At 37.7% G+C, this 22144-nt stretch overlaps 1 protein-coding gene across 1 annotated transcript in view; it reads left to right on the top strand.

The window, feature by feature from the left end:
• The first annotated feature begins 894 nt into the window (after positions 1-894).
• Positions 895-22144, top strand: part of LOC150105230 (glutamate [NMDA] receptor subunit 1-like) — a 550508-nt gene continuing 529258 nt past the window's right edge. The window contains exons 1-2 of the mRNA XM_090395141.1: positions 895-1110; positions 20986-21114. Of these exons, the coding sequence (XP_090251267.1) occupies positions 895-1110; positions 20986-21114 (345 nt within the window). The remainder of the gene's footprint in view (positions 1111-20985; positions 21115-22144) is intronic.

Raw genomic sequence — 22144 nt, 5'->3', positions numbered from 1 at the left:
ACACACACACGCACGCACGCACGCACGCACGGTTGGGTTTTCCCAGAAAGTTCTGAACTCTGACATGCCGTGGGCGTGACGACATGACCTTCGCAACACCGGCTCCGAAGTTTTGTTTAGCACGTCGTTCTCAAGCATCCTTGCAAACAGGATTTCGGAGTTAGAACAAACTGCACGAACGTCTTCCTCCCCGCCTCGAGTCATCTGCACGTAGAAACTATAAATACTCTTTGGTTGTCTAGCAACGAGTAAGAGACGTCAGAAAATAATTTGAATTCTTCTCGTAGCAGCAGCAGAGTTCTGTCACTGTGCTGGAAACCATGGAAACAGTCCTCTTCCCTTCACGCAGTTGCTCCATCACCAAGAGGAGAAAAGGGATGCTTGGAATGTGCCATTAAAGGAAGCGGGGAATTCTGTTGGCCTTGAATATTTCGCAAAACAAGATTGTGGACACCAATTCCCAAAGGCCACCTCCCTTCGCCCACCACAACCAAGAGCAAGCGCATGCACTGCCAGAAATGTTATCATCCTCTCGACATCTGGTGAGCGGTCCGAGCCGTAAGCAAAATGTTTGGTCATCAACTAATCGATGTGACGAGAGATCGATTGGAAGATGACTTTGCATCGATCCCCAAAAGATTTAATTTGTCTAGTTTTTCACACTCGTTTCTGTTTTCTTGCAGGTGATGCATCGAGAACGGTGACACGCCCCCTGGTAGAGAGCGTTCCCAAAAAAGAATGAGTCCGCCGCTCGTGGTCCCGCAATTCCGAAGAGCGAATCGCTCGCGGTCGGCGAGCTCCCAGGAGAATGGCGTCCAAATGTTCATCTGCATAACAGTGCAACTGCTCGCTCTGCTGTCCGCCCACCAGAGATTCGGTCTTTTTCGCGGGTTGATGGTGTGTGCACAAGAGAATCCCCAGCTGTACCACATCGGGGCAGTTCTCGAGTCGGGCTGCAGCATAGGCAACTTCGTTCAAGCCGTCGAAAACTTGAATGCGGAACAACCTATCAAGCAATTAGGGATCACGCTGCAGTCCGACACGGTACCTATGGACAAAAATCCCATCCGGACAGCACAGAGTGTCTGCGAGCACCTCATCTCTAAAGAGGTAAGGGATTCCTAAGCTTAGTTCAAATTAAATGCGTCCTGTCGTTTCTCTCCTCTTTTGCATAAGAAGACGCGAATGGGAAGCAGGGGAGGGGAACTTCGATACTACAGTGGCTTGAGGTATATGTGAATGCTTATTGGGGACTTTTTTGTGGGCGGGAAAGGTCAATACCAATGAGTGTACACAGAAAAGAAAAAGAAAAATTCAACACGTGCTCATGCGTAAGGATTGACACCTCGGTATCAATCCCCACTCTAAATTTATTAAAATTCACATCTCACATCCGAACCCAATCATTCTTCACCGGGACTTTTTCCTTTCTTGTTTTTTTTCCTTCAAAATTCCACTTTCGTGAAAAAATCCCTTAAGCCCCGAATTTTTTTTCCAGCGAAGCCTACAAACCACGCTTGCTGGAACGTTAGAGACGCACACGCAAACTAACAACAAAGCATCAAAACATCTCTTAAAGGATTTATTGCACACACAAGAATATGATAATTTCATCGCAGCAAACATTTCGATCAGACCTAACTGGTCATCATCACCGCATGCGCAAAGTCACGAGGTGAAGCCACCACAAAGAATGTTAATTCAAAACTGAACATACAGAACTGAATGACGTGCGGAATGCAACCTAGCGAGTGGGTACAACAAAATAAGATTACAATTAAGGCCCAAATTTAAAGTTAAACAATTTGAAATAAAATTTAATTTTAAAAATAATTAGAATAAGAGGAAACGTTGCTGCTGTTGCTGCTGTCATTTTTGAGGATGAGACTGTACCAAATCTTGGCGACAGAGAGACAGTCATTCCGATTTAATTTTGGGCGTACAGAAGTACTTCGGCACTCTCTTTGAATAACTGCTCAAACCTAAACTTGCACTAACCTAAAAGATGAGTATTGGACCATAAGATATCGAGATCAGTGTCTACTCCATGTTCAGCAAGGCCAGATTTTTCAGGTTTATTGTTATTAATATAAGATTGGTGTTCTTGTAGTCGATTTTCAACAGAACGTCCTGTTTGTACGAGCGGAGGCACTCACACTGAACTTGGTACACACCAGGGAAAGAGAGTGAGGGGAGGTGGAGACGGCTGTCTATCTTTCGTAGATGGTAACCAAGAGGAAAGTTTGTTGATGGGGAGAAATATAAGAATTAAACTGCATCTTTTCAGGATTTTAGCAATCATCTCAGAGATGCCTGCAAACTCTTTAAGGAGCGAGGATGAGGCACAGAGCTGCTTACATAGCATATTCTTTTTATGTGAATCCCGCCCAAAGAAAGTGTGTGCTTATTTATATACTTGTGTAGGTAGCAAAGCATGGAATTTTTCCGATTCACTTTTTTCACTGAACAATCGAAGGAATACCGAAAATCCTAAAACTCGAAAACATGAATGAATGAATGAATATCGATACCTTAGACATTGAGGAATGGTGTGAAATGATTCGAAGAAGGTGGCATTTGATCACATTAAATTTAAAGAAATGAAAACTCGGAAAGTTGTTTTATGCAAACTGATGATCAGCCGGATTAAGCGAGATTAAAGGAAGATCACCAACTGACATACACACATCTATAAGTATATGTAATAAATGCATGCAAATACACACTCGAATTATACAACATTCAGCTGTGCTCGTTCGCTTGAGGATTTTAGTGTTCACAATACGATGACGACACATTCGTAATTACACAGTGTTTACATTTAAAGATTGAGGGAGATCTTGTACATTAAGATGCAAAGATCTCTGTTTTGAACCATCTGCAGTTTCTTTTTTTAAAACCAAACTTGTAATACAATATCCTCAATTTTAATTTTCGTCACTTGAGGGCATTTTTCAAACACATCGCCTATATAATTAACAAGACAGTAATTACGTACGATGTTATACACTGCTTGGAAAGAAGTTAGCGGACACCACTATAGACAAGATGCATCGTGGCATGCAACTAGTCACGTGTTTGCTGGTATGAATTGGTGCAACGTGATGCTCCCAAGTCAGTGCAACAGTGTCCGGTTGAAATAGTTGCGAGCAGGGAAAACTGACGGAGTTTAAAGGAGGCGTTGTGATAGGATGCCTTGTTGCAAGCATATCTGCTCAGCAAATTGTTCACTAACTGGGCATTCCAAAGTCAACAATCAGTGATATCCTACTGTGATGGAAGCGCAGAAAGTCAACTGCAAGTGCTACTCGCAGTGGAAGACCCACCACGCTCATCAAACGTGACCATAGGGTGCTACAATGTAATATCCGCCATCCGTCAGCTGACACGTTGAATGCGGAGTTCTGAGCATCGAATGCAACGCGAATCTGCACAAAAAAATCTCAGAACCGAAGCTCACAACACTGTGTTTCCATGGTATGACTGCAATATGCAAGACCCGCATTACCCGAACCAACATGCAGTCTCGTGTTCAGTGGTGCAAAGAATGTACTGTAGGATGTGAAAACTTCGGGAGCTGGTTACAGAGCGACGAGCGACGAATCACACTACGCCATCTAGTGAGCAGGTGAACGCGTGTGAGTGTGGTGGATGGCCAGTGAAGGTCTCTTACCAGAATGCGTAACCCCAACTATGAATTTTGGAGGTGGTGGTGTGATAGTATGGTCCTGTGTTGTCTGGCCTATGACTTCTGTTTGTGGTGCCACGAACACTGAACTCAGAGAGGTATCGGAATATTTTGGAGAATGCAATGCTTCCTACTTTATGACGTTTTTACAGAACTGACCATTGTCTCTTTCAGCAAGACGATGCACCGTTTCATAAGCCTGCTGTTGTTAATGTGTGGTTTGTGGACATGACCGTCACCACACTTGGCTGGCCTCCACAGAGCCTTGATCTCAACCCTATTGAACATCTGTGGGATGAACTGGAGCGTAGGGTGAGGTCAAGGGACGTCCTCCTCGCAACATTGCGAGGAGGACGTCCTCGCAATGTTGCGAGGACGTCCTCGCAATGTAGGAAGTATGCCCCGCAGAATGGCGAGAGTCATCGCAGTGAAAGGAGGTCCTACATCTTATTAAGATTGGCGACATGTGTGTGTTTGAACCTCGCACTATGGTGCCCGTTGACTTCTTTCCAAGCAGTGCATGTACAGGAAAAATTTTGTGTAAAAGGCGTGCATCCGATGTCATACTGAGCCAGCAAACATCTTACTTACAGACAAAAGGAAATGTCTGCTTAACTCTCGAAGTCGAGAAATTGGTTGTAAACTTAACAAAAGAAAGGTGAATTTTAAAAATATTCAATTTCCTTTTCAAAATATTATATGAAAATCTTGCATTCCTCCAAAGTTAATGGCCAATCGATTCCAATGCTACTCATGCCTTGCTGAACATGTGACCTGAAAACTGTGATTCATCTTGCCAACATTACCTGGAATGGTAGCAACACTGTGGCACATCATCGACATTTGTGAATGCACATTTTATTCCATGTATTGAAGCACCAGTGAGAAATTGGAGAGCGGTAGCATTGAGGCGTCCTTTACAGAGAAAGTTCAAATTGTAATAATTATTAATAATCCAAAGTTTCCAAAATTCTAAGGGAAAGAAAACGGAAAGAAAGAAAACGAGATGTGCAATTAAAAAGTTAGTCCGCAAATTTCTCAACAACGACAAACATCCGCGCGCTACGTGCCAAAGTACAGCCAGTCATTAAATGATGGCTTCGCGGATAAATAATAAATCGTGGTTGCATTTTTCAGATGTAATATTTTGGCTCGTAAATAATTAAAGCGAACGTGCGTTGTGCGTCTAGACCTCAGCGCGCTCACATAAAAGATTCTAAATCTTGTAATCGGGTCGAGATCTTTTATGTGATAAAAAAAAACCTGAACGGGAAAAGTTTAAATAGTTCCTTTTTAATGGGAGAATTTAGGAAAATCGAACGAATTTTTAGGAAAATTCGTTCGATTATGCAAACATTACATCTTCTATCAGTCGCCTTCCGGAAGGCTCGTGCAAGCAATCTTTACTTCCTCCCTCTGATGAGCGTTTGGTGAAACAAAACAAGTTCTTTGATTGATGGAAAGTAAAGTTAGAAACAACGTCTAAGAATACTTCCTCGTTCGTTTCTGCTTTTTATTTTTATTTTTAATAAATCGCATTATTTTCTCCTTTTTTTTTCTTTCATTTCAGTTTCTCTTTCGTCACTGCACCTGCTCGCTCTCACTCCAGCTAGCAAATTCCGCTCTTCCTAGTACTTCTCGTTGACCATTTGTTACTGCAGATCTCCCTTCTCGCTTTTTTGTTGTTGTTTTACATATTTTCCAGGTGGCGCTACTGTACTACAACAAAACATTTTGTGATCTCTTCGAGCCTGACTTGGCAAGCCTATTCACACATAAATCGTTGCAGCAAGTTGCCATCAATCGATAGGTTCTGTAGGTGCCGAACGATGTCGTTCATTCTTTTCTGTGACTTTGCTCAGCACACGAGCGCTGTTTCCCAATGGATGTATTTCTCCATTCTTGGGTGTGCAAGTTGCGTTCTCTACGATGCTGACCGCTCCTATCAATCTCCGAGGGCTTCGTAAAAGTGACAAACCGTCTGTGTATTGGCATGCGCTTTCGTCAAGAGTTTTCCATGTTCTCCCTGCTCGTCAACAAACAAACCAACAAAAATCCATAAGCAGTTTTATCACGTTACACATAAAGTTGCTCTCACTCTTTTTTTTGTTTTGTTTTTTCTGGATGGACATTTTTCAAATTGTGGTTACGAAGAAAGGGCAAAAAAATCTATAAATGAGAATAAACAATATGCAAAGTTTTTTTTTTTTTATTTGAACTACTTGTTTGTGTATTCATTGGCAACTAAGCCGAATTTCTTTTCATTGCCCAGTTAGGACTAAATTTTCAAGTAATTACCAGCCATCTAAGTTTTTTTTGACATCACTGACGTAAAGAAGATAGATTAGTATGACTTGTTGGAAGGCGAAGATAAGCCCGAAAGATTTGTGGGGCATCGCAAGGGGATCTTCTTGAGAAAAAAAAAAGTAGAAAAAGCGGCTTCCAGCGGGAGAGGAAAACCGCGGATGCAACTGGTCACGGAAGAGACCGTTTCCTCTGCTTCCACTCCATCTTCTTCTTTCTTTATTTCTGCTGACAGCTACTATGAAATACCCAAGCAGGTGTTGCGACTATCTCGCCGTTATTTATTTGCGATTCATGACTGAACACCGAAATGTTCTGCGCCTCTGATCCGAGTGCGTAGGAATTTCATGCGAACTGTTTTATGGATTTCAGCCTCCATTTGATTTATTTCGTTTCGCGCGTGTTCATTTTCAGCACAGCTTTCAACAGATTCCGTCCGGTTAGCCCTGGCGATGCTTCCACGAGCACCCTGGCAGGCACCCGCACATATATAAAGCGCTTATCCAAATGCTAACATTATTACTTCCCGGTCCACGTGCCCCCCCCCCCCATACACAAACAAGAGCATTTCTGTGCAATAAGTATTCGATAAAAATAGTTTTCACTGCTAAAATGATATAAAGAAAACATAAAACACACTCTGCCGCATTTGCTCCGCTAAAAACATGAAACTACGATTTGCCAGATCAAAATTGGATATTCCAAGTGCATTAAGAAGCGTCGGACACCCCTTGGAAATCTAATAAACGACCATTGCGCATGCAAATACCGGCTTTATTCGTCTGCTGGGCGAAATGCAAGCAATAGCGGGCAGTTGCTGAATATCACTGCCGCTGATCGAAGCAGAATTTTCGATGATACATTTAGTTAAGTGCAAGGAGGTTCGCACGCATCCTGCGAGAGGGCCGGCCTTCTCGTACGTGCACCATTTTCATATAGCAACGTCATCCCATAAAACTTCCAGCTGAAATGGATAGTTATCAGTAATTCTGCATGCATACCGAAGAGTAGGCGTATGCCACCATCCACTGCTTTGGAGAATCCTTTTGGCCAAATGTAACCGAAAAATTTCCATCTGTTGGAGTGTATATTAATTGCATCCTCGATCGCTCTTATCATACACATCATGTGAGGCACGTCGGACAATATTTGAGCATTATTTTCACGAGTGGACGAAGGAAGCTATTTTAAATGGTCTTCCGTTACGTCTGCAAACCTAAATGTGCAGAACTTCGAGCGAAATGGCAAAGAAAAGAAAATATCAGAGGGACTTCCTACGATGAGTCTTTGACTCATCGTGGGAAGTCCCTCTACCATACACAGAGCTCAGCATACTGTGCCTTAAATTCATTCGCATTCTCTGCAGTGACCACACTCTCAGGTAATGCATTTCAATCCAGCTTCCATGGACAAGCTCTTGTTATCCCCCTATTTCCCACCATTCTATGTAAAACATTCTTCACGTTAATCTGGTGATAATCCCTTAATAACTTACGTCTCAATCATATCCCCTCTACTCCTCCGCCTATCACCAGTGTTTGCACTTCCTCAATCAGGTGAAATAATCTGTGCACAGTAGTCCATACGTAGCCTAATCAGAGTCTTATACAATGGAATCAGAATCTCCATAATTCTACAAGTCAGTATCCTCCGCATCTTTGCTAAAATTTTCTACGCTATCATCACGATTCTAGCAATGTACTCCAGAAAGTTTAGACTCTTGCCCACAGTTACTGCTAAATCTCTCATCTTCACCACTTCCTCCAAGATATTCCGACCAATTAAATATTCTGCATCCGATCTTGCTTTCCACATCTTAAAACTTGACACTTTGCAACATCGAACTGGTAACCCCAATTCCATGCATTCAGCCAGGGGCGCATTCAAGTCTTGTAAAACCAAAACATCTGCTCCATTCCTCACACCTCAACCCAACTTTGCATCATCTGCAAACAACTGCATGTCATTAAAATACGTGTACAAGTTAAAAATGCAATGGCCCCAAAAGAGACCCTTAGGGAACATCACTTGTAACTTTCCTCTTCGGGAATATCACTCCTCTATACACAGTCAGCCAGCCAACCACTGCGATATACCACTTTGTATGCATCACCCTTATCCAATGCACTGGTCATCTTGTTATAAGTAAATCAGATTACTAATTAACTTCTCTAACACTTTAGTTGCAACTCAAAACACACAGATTGGCCTATAATTGGAAGCTTTAGTTTTATCACCTTCCTTATGAAGCGATATGACTTTATCCTCTTTACACTCCATTGAAACTCAGCCCAATTCAAGACTCATGTTAAGATATGTCAAAGGTGTTAACTTTTTTATGTGGTTCCCATTCACGAAAGATTAAATCATTCTTCTACTTGCCACGTACTGAATAATTCGCCGGGATTCTTTTTAGCTTCGTGAGTTGACCATTACTCCTACTATCCTTTTTGCGGCCTTCACCAAACGAGTTGCATTCCTCGCCTGCTCTTTGTCTTTGTATACACCTCATCTTATGCTGCTTCCATAATACCTTCTTCTTCTTCTTCCAGACTGCATGTCTTACCTCTACATTCTTCCATTTCACACCAACTCTATTTAACCTCTGACCTTTGGAATGCATTCTGAGATTGCCTCTACCAGATAGTTCTTGAGTACCGCTCAAGCATCATTGATCTCCCTTCCATCCAATTCCTCACTCCATGTTATTTCTGTAAACGCTCTCCTGTTTTCCATAATCACCAGCCTTATAGTTCCCCATATATCCCTTTCTCACAAAAGTCCTCAAATCACTGGCCGCCATCCAGGTGATCGCTCTCACCAACAGGAGGAAGATTTGACAAACCTTAATTCCAATCTATATTTTCATAATTGAAATCACATATAATAATCTTATTTACTAAGCTAATTTGCCTATACATTTTCTTCTCATTGCCCCCACATGACTAGGTCTATAGCAACACCCAACTAAATATTGCATCCTGTCCAACTCTACTTTACACCATACAGTTTCAAAACCGCTGCCACTATTTGACCCTTGTATCTCCACCTTAAATGCCATATCTCCACTGTTACCATCATAGCTCTCCTCCTTCTCATTTTCTTCCCTGTTTTCACGAAAAATGTCATAATCATCCATCTCTATTCCTGTCAGGATATCATCCTTATTCAAAACCTTATTCAAATCTCACATATTCCGAGGATTTTGGCCGAATAAACCTGATCAGTGCAGCAATTTCACTTCCCTTACTTCGGATACTTCTGGCATTAGTGTACAAACATAAGACACCATTTGTGATTTTATAATAAGTCCCACCGACACCACTTCTCAAGTGTATCTCCGCGACATCCTCCTTGGTCTCTTCTATATCATCACCGATCCTACAACCCTCCTAAGATTCAAACGCCTCCCCTCCCATCCCAGGCCATCTCTATCCTTTCTTGCCTACTCACGCATTCACTTCTGAATCCAACATCCATACTTTTCATGCAGTTTCCCATTCACGTCCACTCCAACTTTTCCCTGTCTGTGTTGGGTTCCTGCCCTCTCATTTTCTTTACTCATGCTACTCACTTCTCCATCCACAAGCTCCCCTACCCTTTCCTGCTCTTTAACATCACCTCTTTTGTCCAATCTGATATCTTCCTTGTTCCCACTCAAATCATTCGGAATCAGGAATATTACTGGATTGCTCTCTTTATTCCTCATATCCAACGCTTCAATCACGCTGCTTATTCTACCTCGCGAGAAATAAACTTTAGGCACGTTCTTATTCTCCACACCACTAATAATGGAATCTCCATGGGCCACTCTCTGGAATCATTCGTTACCACTTCTGCATGGCCATCTTTCCTTCCGTTCTTCTTCACTCTTCCATGCATGTCTATAATTCTTTCATTTCAATCCGCATAATTCATCTCTTCTCTCACCTTCGCCATCTCCGCTTTCATGTCCGATTAACAGAAGAAATATCCTTGTAAGACATCTTTTGAATTTCTGACCCAGTGATAGCCGGCATTTCAGGTGTATTTTTGTACATCATCGTGGAACTACTAATATTATCATGAAAAGTATCATGAGCAATCTCAGTGGATGTAGAAAACCTCTGGTAGTATGGAGCACTAAACTAATATTTGACTATCTAAAAAAGTTAATGTAACACCTCGATGCATTCTATCAGAAGATCTGTTATCAAATCATCTGCGAAAACAGAAGTAACCCCACGTCAACAGATGTGGTTATTCCACCATTACGGAACACTGAACATTGGAAAATTATTTCCGAGTCACAGCAGTGTTTACATATAAACAAGGAAGGGAAACTGGTTCTTCGAATCAGCAACAGATGACATGGGAAGTTCTTCAAAAGATACCAATGGCACCGGATCAGATAACTTGTGCTGAGTGCCGAGGAATATAACTGGATGTGAATGGGTCGGATGGCATAAAACAAGGAAATAATGCTTGACTATCTCTACAACGCCCTGCTGCTGTATGGTGAGGCTGATCATCTAATGACCAACAATAGCAGGAGTGGATGACTGATATGCAACTGAAGTAAACATATCACATCGAGATAGATTATCGGAATATATCCTCATATTTTCTATTGTCATCACCTGTTCCATCAACTTAGATGGTACCAATTCTAATTCTGTATTCACACTCAATTGCAATTCTTATGGACAGCAAGGCTGGTGCTGATAACGTTTGTTGATGCACTCCACTAGAAGGCAAAGCCGAGAACTTTGAAGTCTGCTGAATTACCACCTCCCACTGTATAATATCTGGATCACCTCATTCACCTGTGACTTCTTTTCAACTTTTCACCTTCAGATTCTTAGCTGTTTTTAGGAGTGCAGGAAGCTGGACCTGTGAAACGGTCACCCCGTCACGGTACACGAAGAGTACAATCGCTTCAAGATCAATAAATAAGCTCTGAAAGAAAGAACAACATGCAGATACACCATTTTGTGAGTCTTTAAGCTTAATCCCTTACACTCTAATATCGCACCTATTAGGATTTCATTTGAAAAAAACCCGACAGGAGGCTAACTGGTTTTTGCCGGTTTTCCATCTTTTAGACTGCCTGCTATTAAACACCAAACGTTCGTATAAATATATGCTGAGCAACAACATACTAAACGTCCCTATATTCTTCTCAAATAGAAGTAATTAATTTAAAGTACTAAAGAATTCCTACAAGCAGTGCTAATTATGACAACCACATCACAACGTCAGTAAATTACGCTTAGCATGGCATCTTATTTAAATACACGACAGCAAATAGAATCTTACCAATTTAATTATAAACTATTGAACTTACACAAAGCACTTGTAATTATTCGCCGTCTAACGCATATTTATAAGTCATCACTGAAATACTTTTAATATACTCACTAAAATACGAGTATGAAAACACTATTTTAAAAACCTAAACAGTTCCAAAATGGACTACAGTGATTTGCGACAAACTGCATAAACTTCCAGCACTCGTGAAAAATATATCTCGGAATCAACATGCGTAATTTTAAGACATTTTTATTTTATCATTTTTCATTTTCACTCTGTATCCCTTTGCTTAATTTATTCTGTCAAGGATTTGCATATTCAGAGACCTTTTTGTCATATTTTCAGATTTAACTATTCTAATATACTGTTGTTATTTAAATAGTCATTTCAAACAAAAATGTATATATTTTTTCCTTTGAAAAAAAAAAAGAATCTTTTAAACAGAAGATTTTCTTATATAATTTTATTTTATTTTATTTATTTTTTTATAATCCTAATCAAAATAAATTTACATCTGAATGTGAGGTGAAAAAATGAGACGTTAATTTAGAATAATAATAATTGTTTGAATTACATGTTATATATTTGGAGGTGTCACGTGACAATAATAATATTTCGGTATTAATGAATCATAAACTATCTGAATTTGCAATGATATATACAGAGAGAGAGAGAGAGAGAGAGAAAACTTCATTAGCGAGAAAATCAGGGCAATAAAAATTATATTTTTGAAGAACAGTTAATAAACATAGAGATACCACACTGTTCAGGAAATAGTAATAATAATAATAATAATAATAATAATAATTTTTTAATATGTTTATTTATTGATTGCTAAAATATTTACACATACAATAAACATCTTGTGTGACATTGCACCTTATAATTTTACAGAGTACAGCACTAAGTGCTGCAATTCCTACATTGGATTTCAATTAAAAATTTTAATAACACTTTTTTTGCTTTATATTATGTATTTACAACAGATGTTCTTCTAATATTAACAATGAAGATTAAACAGAATTTTTTGTATAATTTTTTATTTTTTTATTTTTTATTTTTTTAAAGTTTGAGAAAGTAATTATACATACAAATTTCTGCATTTGCTTATAAAGATTACTTGTAGATGAGTGAGGCAAGTTAATCCCACCTACTTCGAAGCTTGGGTTAGCTTTTATGAAAAGAGTTGGATTTAGCCTTCACTATTTGTGTTGTTGCTACTGTTTATGTATGGGATGTAGGCATTGGATGTTAGTGATTTGTGATGTGTATATTAGTGTTAATAGTTTCTTAACTTTGTTGGCATATTTTCCAGAGTTCGTTTTTTAATGTTCTGTAGTTATCTACGTGTTTTAACTTTCTTGGTAGGTAGTTGAATTGCGTGGGTATCTGATGCGATCTCACAAAAGAACCGTATGAGTTGTTGAAGGGTGTGGGGATGTAGAGAGTTGTTGTAGGTCGTGTTATACGATATGTGTCTCTGTTGTTTCGATAGGTGATGTTGAAATAATTCCTTGTTAATGTCATGTAGTGTTTTAGGTTTTTAATGTTCAGAATTCTGTGTATCGCCATGTGCTTGTCGGATATTGGTTGTTGCTTGTAAGGTGTCCAGATCACTGTTGACACGATTTTTAATTTTGTTAGGTGGCTGTTTGATGTATTTGCATAGACTGTTATTCCGTATCTGAGTAGGGATTCGCAGATACCGTGATATAGGAGTTTTTATGTTGGGTGGAATAATGTCTTTAACTTGGAAGAGTTTTGCTGCGATGATCAGGAGTTTGGTGTGTGTAGGTATTCTATATGTTTTGTCCATTTAAGGTGGGAATCTATATAGAAACCGAGGTATTTTGCGTGTGTTACAGGCTTGATTTCGGAACATTGGCAGGTATTTGTGTTGTTAATGCAGCTGTATGTGTGACAATGTATCGATAGTGATGCAGGGCGTATGATTCTTGGGTTGTGTATTATCAACATCTGTGTTTTGGCTGTTGATTAGAATTGCCTTTTCGTAGAAGTATGTTGTGATTTCGTTTAGGTCATGTTGTGCTTGGCAGAGAGCTGTGTTAATGTCTGTGTGGATTGCTAGTAGTGCTATGTCATCTGCGTATTGAAATATTTGACTTCTTATGGGTATGTTATGAACATCGTTAATGTATATGTTGAATAGAGTGGGTGATAATATGGCACCTTGAAGTACACCGTGTTTTGTTGTATACTCCGACTGTGACATGTACCTATTTTTGTTACTTGTGTTCTGTTTGAGAGGTAGTTCTTGAACCATGTATGCAGTGTTCCTCTTATACCTATTGAGTATAGTTTGGTGAGTAGTATATCATGTTCAAGTGTGTCAAATGCTTTGGTTAGGTCCAGCAGTATAAGGACGGCATACTTGTTTTTGTGGAGAGCTTTGTTTATTGTGTCGGCGATGCCTTCTAATAAAGTAATAGTGCTTTTTGTTTTTTGAAAGCCGTATTGGTTTTGTGAGATGATGTTATACTTCTGTAAATAGTTCTGTAGTCTGGTGTGCGTTATTTTTTCTAGAATTTTTGAGATGACTGGTAGTGTAGCTATTGGTCTGTAGTTCTGATTACTGTTTCTTTTGCCGTGTTTATATATTGGCGTAATTACTGCAGTTTTTAGTTGTTGTGGAATAATGCCTGTGTCGAATATTATGTTATATGAATAATAATAATAATAATAATAATAATAATAATAATAATAATAATAATAATAATAATAAAGTGATCAGCATTTAGGGCCTGTGGCCCTCAATAAATAAGTCGTCTTTGAAGTTATGGAAGCCCATTAATAAGAAATTTTTAAAAAAATGCTGCGCACCTTGCAGAGTTTAAAAATAAAAATAAAACAAAATAAAATTTAACAAAAAACATTGTTGAGTGTGCCTTTTCAACCAAATATAATATCCTAATTTATATATATGTATATATATATATATATATCAGCGTTCATATTTACTCGGTAGATAATGTTATGAAAAATAAATTAGTTTGAATGACTATAATACCGAGAATAAAAAAGAATAAAGTTTAATGCTGAGATACTACTAGTTTCGTTGAAAAAATCAACTTCTTCAGGTATCGAAGACAAAGAATTATGTAAAAAATTAACAGAGACATTATAAAATTACATCAACAGATCTAATATAAAAGACCGTAGTACAGTTTAAACAGGAATGCGTGCTGGATTTCCAATTAAAGTTGACTACGTGCGTGAGCTGCTACGAGTGTGCCAATGCTGGACAGTAGCAAGGTGTGCGTCAGACAGTTTGTAGCTAGGGCTGTTGTTTAATATGGGATGAATCGAGGGATATTTCTTTAGATTCGATTATCTTTCTTTCAAGCTCGTCATAACCATATGTAAATTAGAAGTTTGCGGCCAGTCTACGAGGTGTTGGTGGCCTTCATCCGAGTTAACAGTGAAGAGAACGTGGTTTGAGAGAGCACTGGCTCTAGTCCTATTGTAGGATATGTCTCTTCTGTGTTCCTCAATACGTAAAAGGATAGATTTAGCTGTTTGAACGTAATATGGTTTGCACATTCATACATGATCTTGTAGATTCCTGGATACTGAATTCAGACAGCTAAAGCTATCCTTTTACGTATTGAGGAACACAGAAGAGACATATCCTACAAAAGGACCACGCTCAGCGCTCGCTCAAGCCACGTTGATGAAGGCCTATTATATTAGATCTGTTGTTATATATATATATATATATATATATATATATTATTTTCAATTTCAAAAAAACACTAGCTAGAGGATCCAATAGTAACACTGCGCTACTACACGTTTATACAAAGAAAGTGCTGAATCTCTACTTCATCGACCTGACCACAGTCGTAATGACGACATTACTATTTCAAAAGTGTAAGAAATTGTTATCTTCAGATCTATTAAATAAATTTGTAGTCGCTTATATTTTATTTTTAACTAATCTATTTTAATTCATTTTCAGTCCAATAGTTTTAACCAACGAACACACGTTGGATTCCAATTTAACGCATGCGCTCTGTTGTTTCATTAGCTGTTTGCACTGAGGACGTCTTATGTTACGTAACAGAAAATATCTGCATAACACGTTTAATTTTTACTGTAGTACATGTGCGATTCTATAGTTAGGGATACTCCACGTGTCGTATTATACATGAAATACTTCGAGTGTATCAATTTGCAAATGATCCCTTAGCGGAAAGTCAAGCAATTAACCACAATTATTGAAAGAACTATTATGTCTCTCGGCCCCCTTTCAGCATTTTATCTGTTCCTAAATTCTTGGATACATTCCTAGAATTTAGGAACGCGAAGTTAACAGCAGTCGTTTTTTTTTTAAAATTCATTTTTCTAAGCAGCCTGCAATATCTCGTGTTTGACGCCTGGATTTAACTGGTTACATTTCAAAGGTCAACTTCATGCTTTTGTTAGATCGCTAACTACATATTACTAAAATTTTTCGCTTGCTAATAAAAACTCAGCATTTTTATTTTTAAGCAAATCAAAAACATAAACAAACCTGTTTCTAAATAATATTGCAGTAGTACAAACAATTGACGTCTACCAATACAACTCAATAAATCACTCATATTTACTAAGCTTCGTAACCATAAAGTAGACAAGCGCGCCCTCTAATAATGAGTTACACAAAATAAAATAATTCACACAAGATTTGATGTTTTATAATAACTGCAGATTGTCAACAGTTACAAGTACAATTTATGCCTCGACAGTGCGGCGCCGTGGGTGGGAGGCGCCCTTGTGCAAAACTTTTTCAGCGCCCCCATAAAATAAGTTTCCATGAAAAAATTTTGCGAAAAATTTTATTTTGTTAAAAGTAGAGAACAGTTTAAACGCACACATAAAAATAAATTTTATTTAACAATAGAACATTGTAATCACTGAAATTCATTAATAAAGAATTTTTAATAATAAAAATTTTCAAAAATGTTTATTTCGTCGATATACAAATACAACAGAATATATATAAACAAAAATTACTTTCATTTTAATAAAAAAAAAGAAATATTATTACACAAAGATAATTTGGAGATATGCTTTTAACTATATAACAATTAGGATGCATGTAGATTTATTTTGCATATTTATCCGTCTTGCTTTGGCCGCCACAACATTTTAATATCTTTAATGTCTAATGAATCCATAATATTATTTTCAATTGATATAATTGATAAATCCGTTACACACTCTCCAGATATTGTTGACCGCTAATTATTTTTTGTTAGTTTCAGTTTTGAAAAACTTCTTTCCCCTGATGCTACGGGTATTGGAAATGTTAAATAAATACGCATCACAATCGCAGTATTTGGAAACGTGTCGGTTAATTTATTTCCGTATGTATAATTTAAAACATCCTGAGGAGCCGACTCTTTTTTAATAAAACATTGCAAAGTTTTTAATTCCTCAAATAAAGTCATACCATCAATATTTGCGACCATCAACATCGACAATCAAGATTCGCGATTGTCGGAATCTTGATTGTCGCTCAGTTTTAAGGGCAAATCTTTACAATGTTTCATTAAATCTTCATCGCTGCAATCGTTTAGTTTGCTAATGTCTCTTATAACTTTTAAGTCCTCGCTATGTTGTTTTAAGAGTATGAATCTTTCTGCGACTGAAATTATTGTCGTGTCTAAAATCGCGAAGAAAAAAATTATTTTTCAAAATTTTGTTTGGGATCATGCGTTGTGCCATTTGATGCTTCGTAACCAAACGTTATTTTGTGAATGTCCTGAAAAATAGGATCAATATTAAGATAGTTTGCTACTTTTTGTTTTGCAGTTCTAATAATATTTTCAAAATATTGGTCTGTTCGGCGAGTATTTAATTCTTGTATAACATAATCAAGATTTTCTGTAATTTTTCCTATATCAAATGTTAGATTCTGTCAGATTATTTTGCTTGCAACATTTACGAGACTTAAGATTTCGTACCAAACATGAACAGAGCAAATAAATTTAAACCAATAAATCTTTGAATTAAGTTGTCTGCCTGAACTCTAGAATCGATATCTTTAGTTTCATTTTCTGTAATATCAAAAAGAGCCTGGTAAATATCCTTGATATTATTTTTAAGAGGCTTTATTGCTTCTATTCTACTTTCTCACCTAATAGCAGAAAGCTGTTTTAAATTTAACACACGAATATGTTTTTTTAATATAGCCCAACGCTTCACAGATATTATTGCTATTGAAAAATAATTATATAATTCCTGTATTATCCCCCGAAAAATGTACAGTTTCACAGGCTATCTTAGCTGCATCATTAACTACCAAATTTAATAAATGGGTAGCACACGGAATTAAAAAAAAAAGCCCTTGAATTAAGCCCTGAAAAAAAAAGCCCTAAAATTTGCAGAACAAAGTCACTGGTTTCAGGCACGATCTAAAAATATAATAACAATCGAGAATATTTATAAAATTTTCGCTGATTCGATGCTTACTCTGAGAAATAAAATCTGTGGTAATATTGATAACATTTCACTTCAAACAAATTATAATAAAACTGGTGACGTATTAAGTTAAAAATGTTGTTAGATTATTTAGAATTCATGATAATTTGACTGATTTTAAATTTCATTTTTATTGCATTAACTATAATTTGTAATTCTGTAATTTATACAGTACGATATAATTCAAGAATAAGAAAATTTCTATATTTTTTATTATTTCCCTTGGTGAAATGACAACCCTCATCTCCAAGCACCCTTGTGCGGGGTACAATCTGCACAACCGCACGGCGCGGCCCTGTGCCTCGATATACTCTCTGGATACAAAATAAGTTAGTGGTTAGTTACTTTAAAACTACCATAATAGTATCTTTAATGTTGAAAAGTTAAAAATCAATTTACCAGGAACAAAAAAGTGAAACAATATGCCAGCCAGGGAACAATTTGATTTCCTACAGATGACTTTTTTTTCTTTTCTTTTTTTTTTTGTAGAATCTTTCGTCGAAATTACGTTTGCTCCGATATCGCTGATAAGAAAGACTACAATTAGTTCGATGAATTTTTTCTAGGCCGTTTACGGTAGTTCTAGGTAGTTTTTTTTAAAACAAAAGTAGTGCTAGGGTGGCACTAGATGGCAGCAAGTTTGAAGCCATCTAGTGTAAGATGGAGTCAGACAAGAAGATCATATACATAGTGGGCTTGTTAAAGACTTAGCGTTTTCGTAGAAATGAATTACCAAATAAAGGTGATGGGTGAAAAACGAGTAACCATGATGGGAAATTTTAATTATCCGAACACTAATTGGGTAGCAGTGAAATCTGCTGAGAAGGAAAAACGAAATCGAATTTACTGAGCTGTTGTGAAACATTTCCTCAAATGACTTGGGAAGCGGCAAAGTTTATGAATGTTCCATTCAAAAGGTTACATGCTGAACTACGAAGCAGGAAATTTTCATCACCTAAGGAGTATGCTGGATTCCACGCCGTGATATTAGTTGTTGGATGAGAAGGATATTGACAACGCATGGGAAATGTTTTAAAAATTCTTAAATGATGCAGTATCAAAAAGTGTTCCTAGAGTTCGAAGAATAAATAAAGTAGGAGCGAAATGGATGGGTAATCTTGTTAAGCAAGAGATTCGTAAGAAAAAGATGATGTGGAATTAATACCGTGTACAAAAGGCGGACGATGTCAGATAGGAAAATTATAAAGAGCAAACCGAAGAGTTGTGGCTGTTGTAAGGAAAGCAAAGTCTGAGTATGAAAAGAAACTAGCTGCGTGCTAAATAGAATTTGTTTGGGTTGTCTTTAGCTTGCAGAGCCAGTTTTGTTTGTTAAGATGACCACTTATTGATTCAACAATCTCTACTAATAAGTGGTCATTTTGATAAAAGCTGTTTTATTGCGCTCACACGAAGAAACTCAGGTGTATGAAGAGGAGGCATTAGAGCTGTTGCAAACTGAATACGAATTCAGCAATACGGACTAGTGGGATATCATTATGGATACTGAAAGAGTGTTCAGCTGAACTGGCTATTCCTTTGACCAGGCCATATAATTTGAGTCTCAGAACAAAGGAATATTCCACAGGAGTGGAAAGAATGTACGTTAATCCCATTGCACAAATACAAAGACTGATGTATCTAACTATCGACCAATTATTATCTCAGGAGTGGTGGTGAAGATTTTAGAAAAGTCGGCGAAATAGTATTCACCGCATTCGGAAATGTCTTGACAGAGAATTTCAACTTTGCAACACATAGCATCGGTTTACTATAGGAAGATCATGTTTAGCAACTTGTTCACATTCTATAATAAAGTTACCTTTGGGACAAAGAGGAATTGATACACCTTGATACTTTTTGACAGAACACAGCATAGTAGTCTGTTACATAAATTAGAGAGTATAGGATTGGATTATAAAATATTGGCGCGGATAAGAGGATGGCCGAGTGACAGATATCAAAAAGTGATATACGAGAGATGTGAGTCTACAATATTTAAGGTAACCAGTGGTCTGCCACAAGGATCAGTGCTTGGTCCATTTGTTAGTCTGTACATTAATGATATTGAGAAGGATTTGACAAGCGCATACAGCTATTGACTGATGGTGCAAAGCTTTGTAGAGTAATCACGAATGCGGCTGATGTTTAGTACTTACAGAATGAATTGAATAGGCTGGAACTGTGTGCACCTGAAAACAACTATAATTTCAGTTTTAGTAAATGTATAATCATGCACTTCGGTGTGATTACACATCCAATGTCGTATTATATTGGTGGGATTATGCTAGAAGAAAGTGATCAGGCTGGGATTTTTCAGCATTAGTAGGTAGCAAGTTGAAGTTCAGGAGCCATGTAGAAAAGATTTCGAATACAACTCAAAATATAATTGCAAAACTGAACGAACCTTGACATGTAAAGATAAGGAAGTCATTTTGCCTCTTTACAAGACCTTGATAACAGCGCATTTGGACCACTGTGCGCAGAACTGGTCTTCTTGTTTATGGTGATTCTGATAGTCATTGCAAAGGAGAGTGTTTATAATGATACCAAGGATACAGATTATGGAATACAAATTGAGAATTTCTGAACTGCAGCCACTAGCCCACAGGAGAAAATGAGATGATGTGATTCAAAGTTTTGAAATGGCCACAGAAAATATCAGCAGACGGAATATTTGTTTTATGTAGGTAAAATGACGAGAGGTCATCCTTGGAAGTTGAGAATGATCGTCTAGAAGGCGCGGGGGGGGGAGTGAGAGCTAGATTTTTTCTCTCATAGAGTGGTGGGTGCTTGGAATGGATTACTATTGGATGTTGTGTGCAAGAATTTAAGAACAGGCATGACAGGTAATATGTGGCCTCTCTCGATGTTCTTGACTCTCTAGAGGTATTTTTAATAATCCATCTATCTTCAAAGCCCACCTTTTCTAACTGGGTTGTGGAGGCAGCAGCTACAGGAGGGACTTCAAATGGGCACGATCCTCCGCCACCAAGCTCAGGTGTTCTGGCGGGACTCCCAGACGTGTCCACCCATTTCTTAATAATAATAATTATTATTTATTTTTCATTTGGTTTCCAAAACTTAGGCTAAAAATTGTTTATTTAAAAAAAAGTGAAGTGATATCAAAATACAAATAAAAAAAATGAAAGAAGACCTTTGCAATTTTCTTAATTGACTTCAGTCACCTAACTCGAAATTTTTATTTATTTTTTCAGGTTTTTGTAGTCGTTATCAGCCACCCTTCTTCTGTAGAGCTTTCCCCTGCCGCAGTTTCCTACACCTGCGGTTTCTACAATATTCCTGTTATTGGCATTAGTTCTCGGGACAGCTCCTTATCGGACAAGGTAAATGCTTTGATTTCTTTTCCTTTAATCTTTCCGTAGATAAAAAGCCTTAATTGCTTCTATTCTGGTCATCATTAAAATTACAGAGAGAGAGTCCTGCAAGATGAGCACAAAGAGATTTTCGTAATCAGAAAAGGAGAATTAAATATTTCTTTTTCGCAATATTTATCTCGACTGCAGCGCTGACGTAAAGAAATCTGTTGCAATTTCTCCTCATAAGAGGACACAGAATAATCCGCCCAAAATAATTCGGTTGTGATGTTTCTTTAAAGCAAATGTCATGTGATAATATGCTTGCGACGATTTTAAGTTTCCTGGAAATAAAATATGTTATAATAAATTGAGAAATGCACTGATAGAGTTTAACTGAGCAGATAATTTTTTTAAAATTATCTGCTCAGTTAAACTCTTACATCTGTTACGTTGTCAAGCCATTTTATGCTTGAAGTCTAACTAACAGGACGTCGGTGAAAGAAGAAAACTAATAGTTAGTGAGTTAATTCATAGTGATTACCTTGAGCTTTCAGATTTATAGGATACGAGCAGAATCACAAATGTAAGCTTAAATGAACGATGTCCATGAAATTCGCAAAAAATTCACAGCGATCGAGCGACGAGTTTTATTTGGAGGAAGAGACGAGTCTGCAGGAGATGTTTTTGAATTCAAATTGTTCGCTTAAAATGTTTTGAGTCAAGCACCAACTATGCCATTTGGCGATGGATTTGAAGCATTTTGGTTGATGGATAAAATTTCTCAGTTTTTACATGATTGTGTGTGTGTGTGCGTATGTGAGGAATGCAATTGATTATTGGTCAGAATTACAGTCACAGCATCTAAGGCTGTTAAGCTAGTGTGTTATGTCTGTGAATCGAGTGTGTCCATCTGGTCCATTTACCTGTCTTGCTCCAGGAGAAACGAATTTTATGGAAACACCATTCTACCTCCATATGACACCGGTTAACTCGCCCTCTCAGATAAAAATCTTTTAAAATTATTCACATCTGACGCGGATTCGAACTCAAATCGTTC

Source organism: Typopeltis vanoorti, chromosome 7 (genome assembly GCF_054136105.1).
Source record: "Typopeltis vanoorti isolate ZY-2024b chromosome 7, IOZ_Tvanoo_1.0, whole genome shotgun sequence".
Classification (NCBI taxonomy): Eukaryota; Metazoa; Arthropoda; class Arachnida; order Uropygi; family Thelyphonidae; genus Typopeltis; species Typopeltis vanoorti.
Note: the sequence above shows the minus strand (reverse complement) of the source record. Positions and strands in the feature narration are given on the sequence as shown.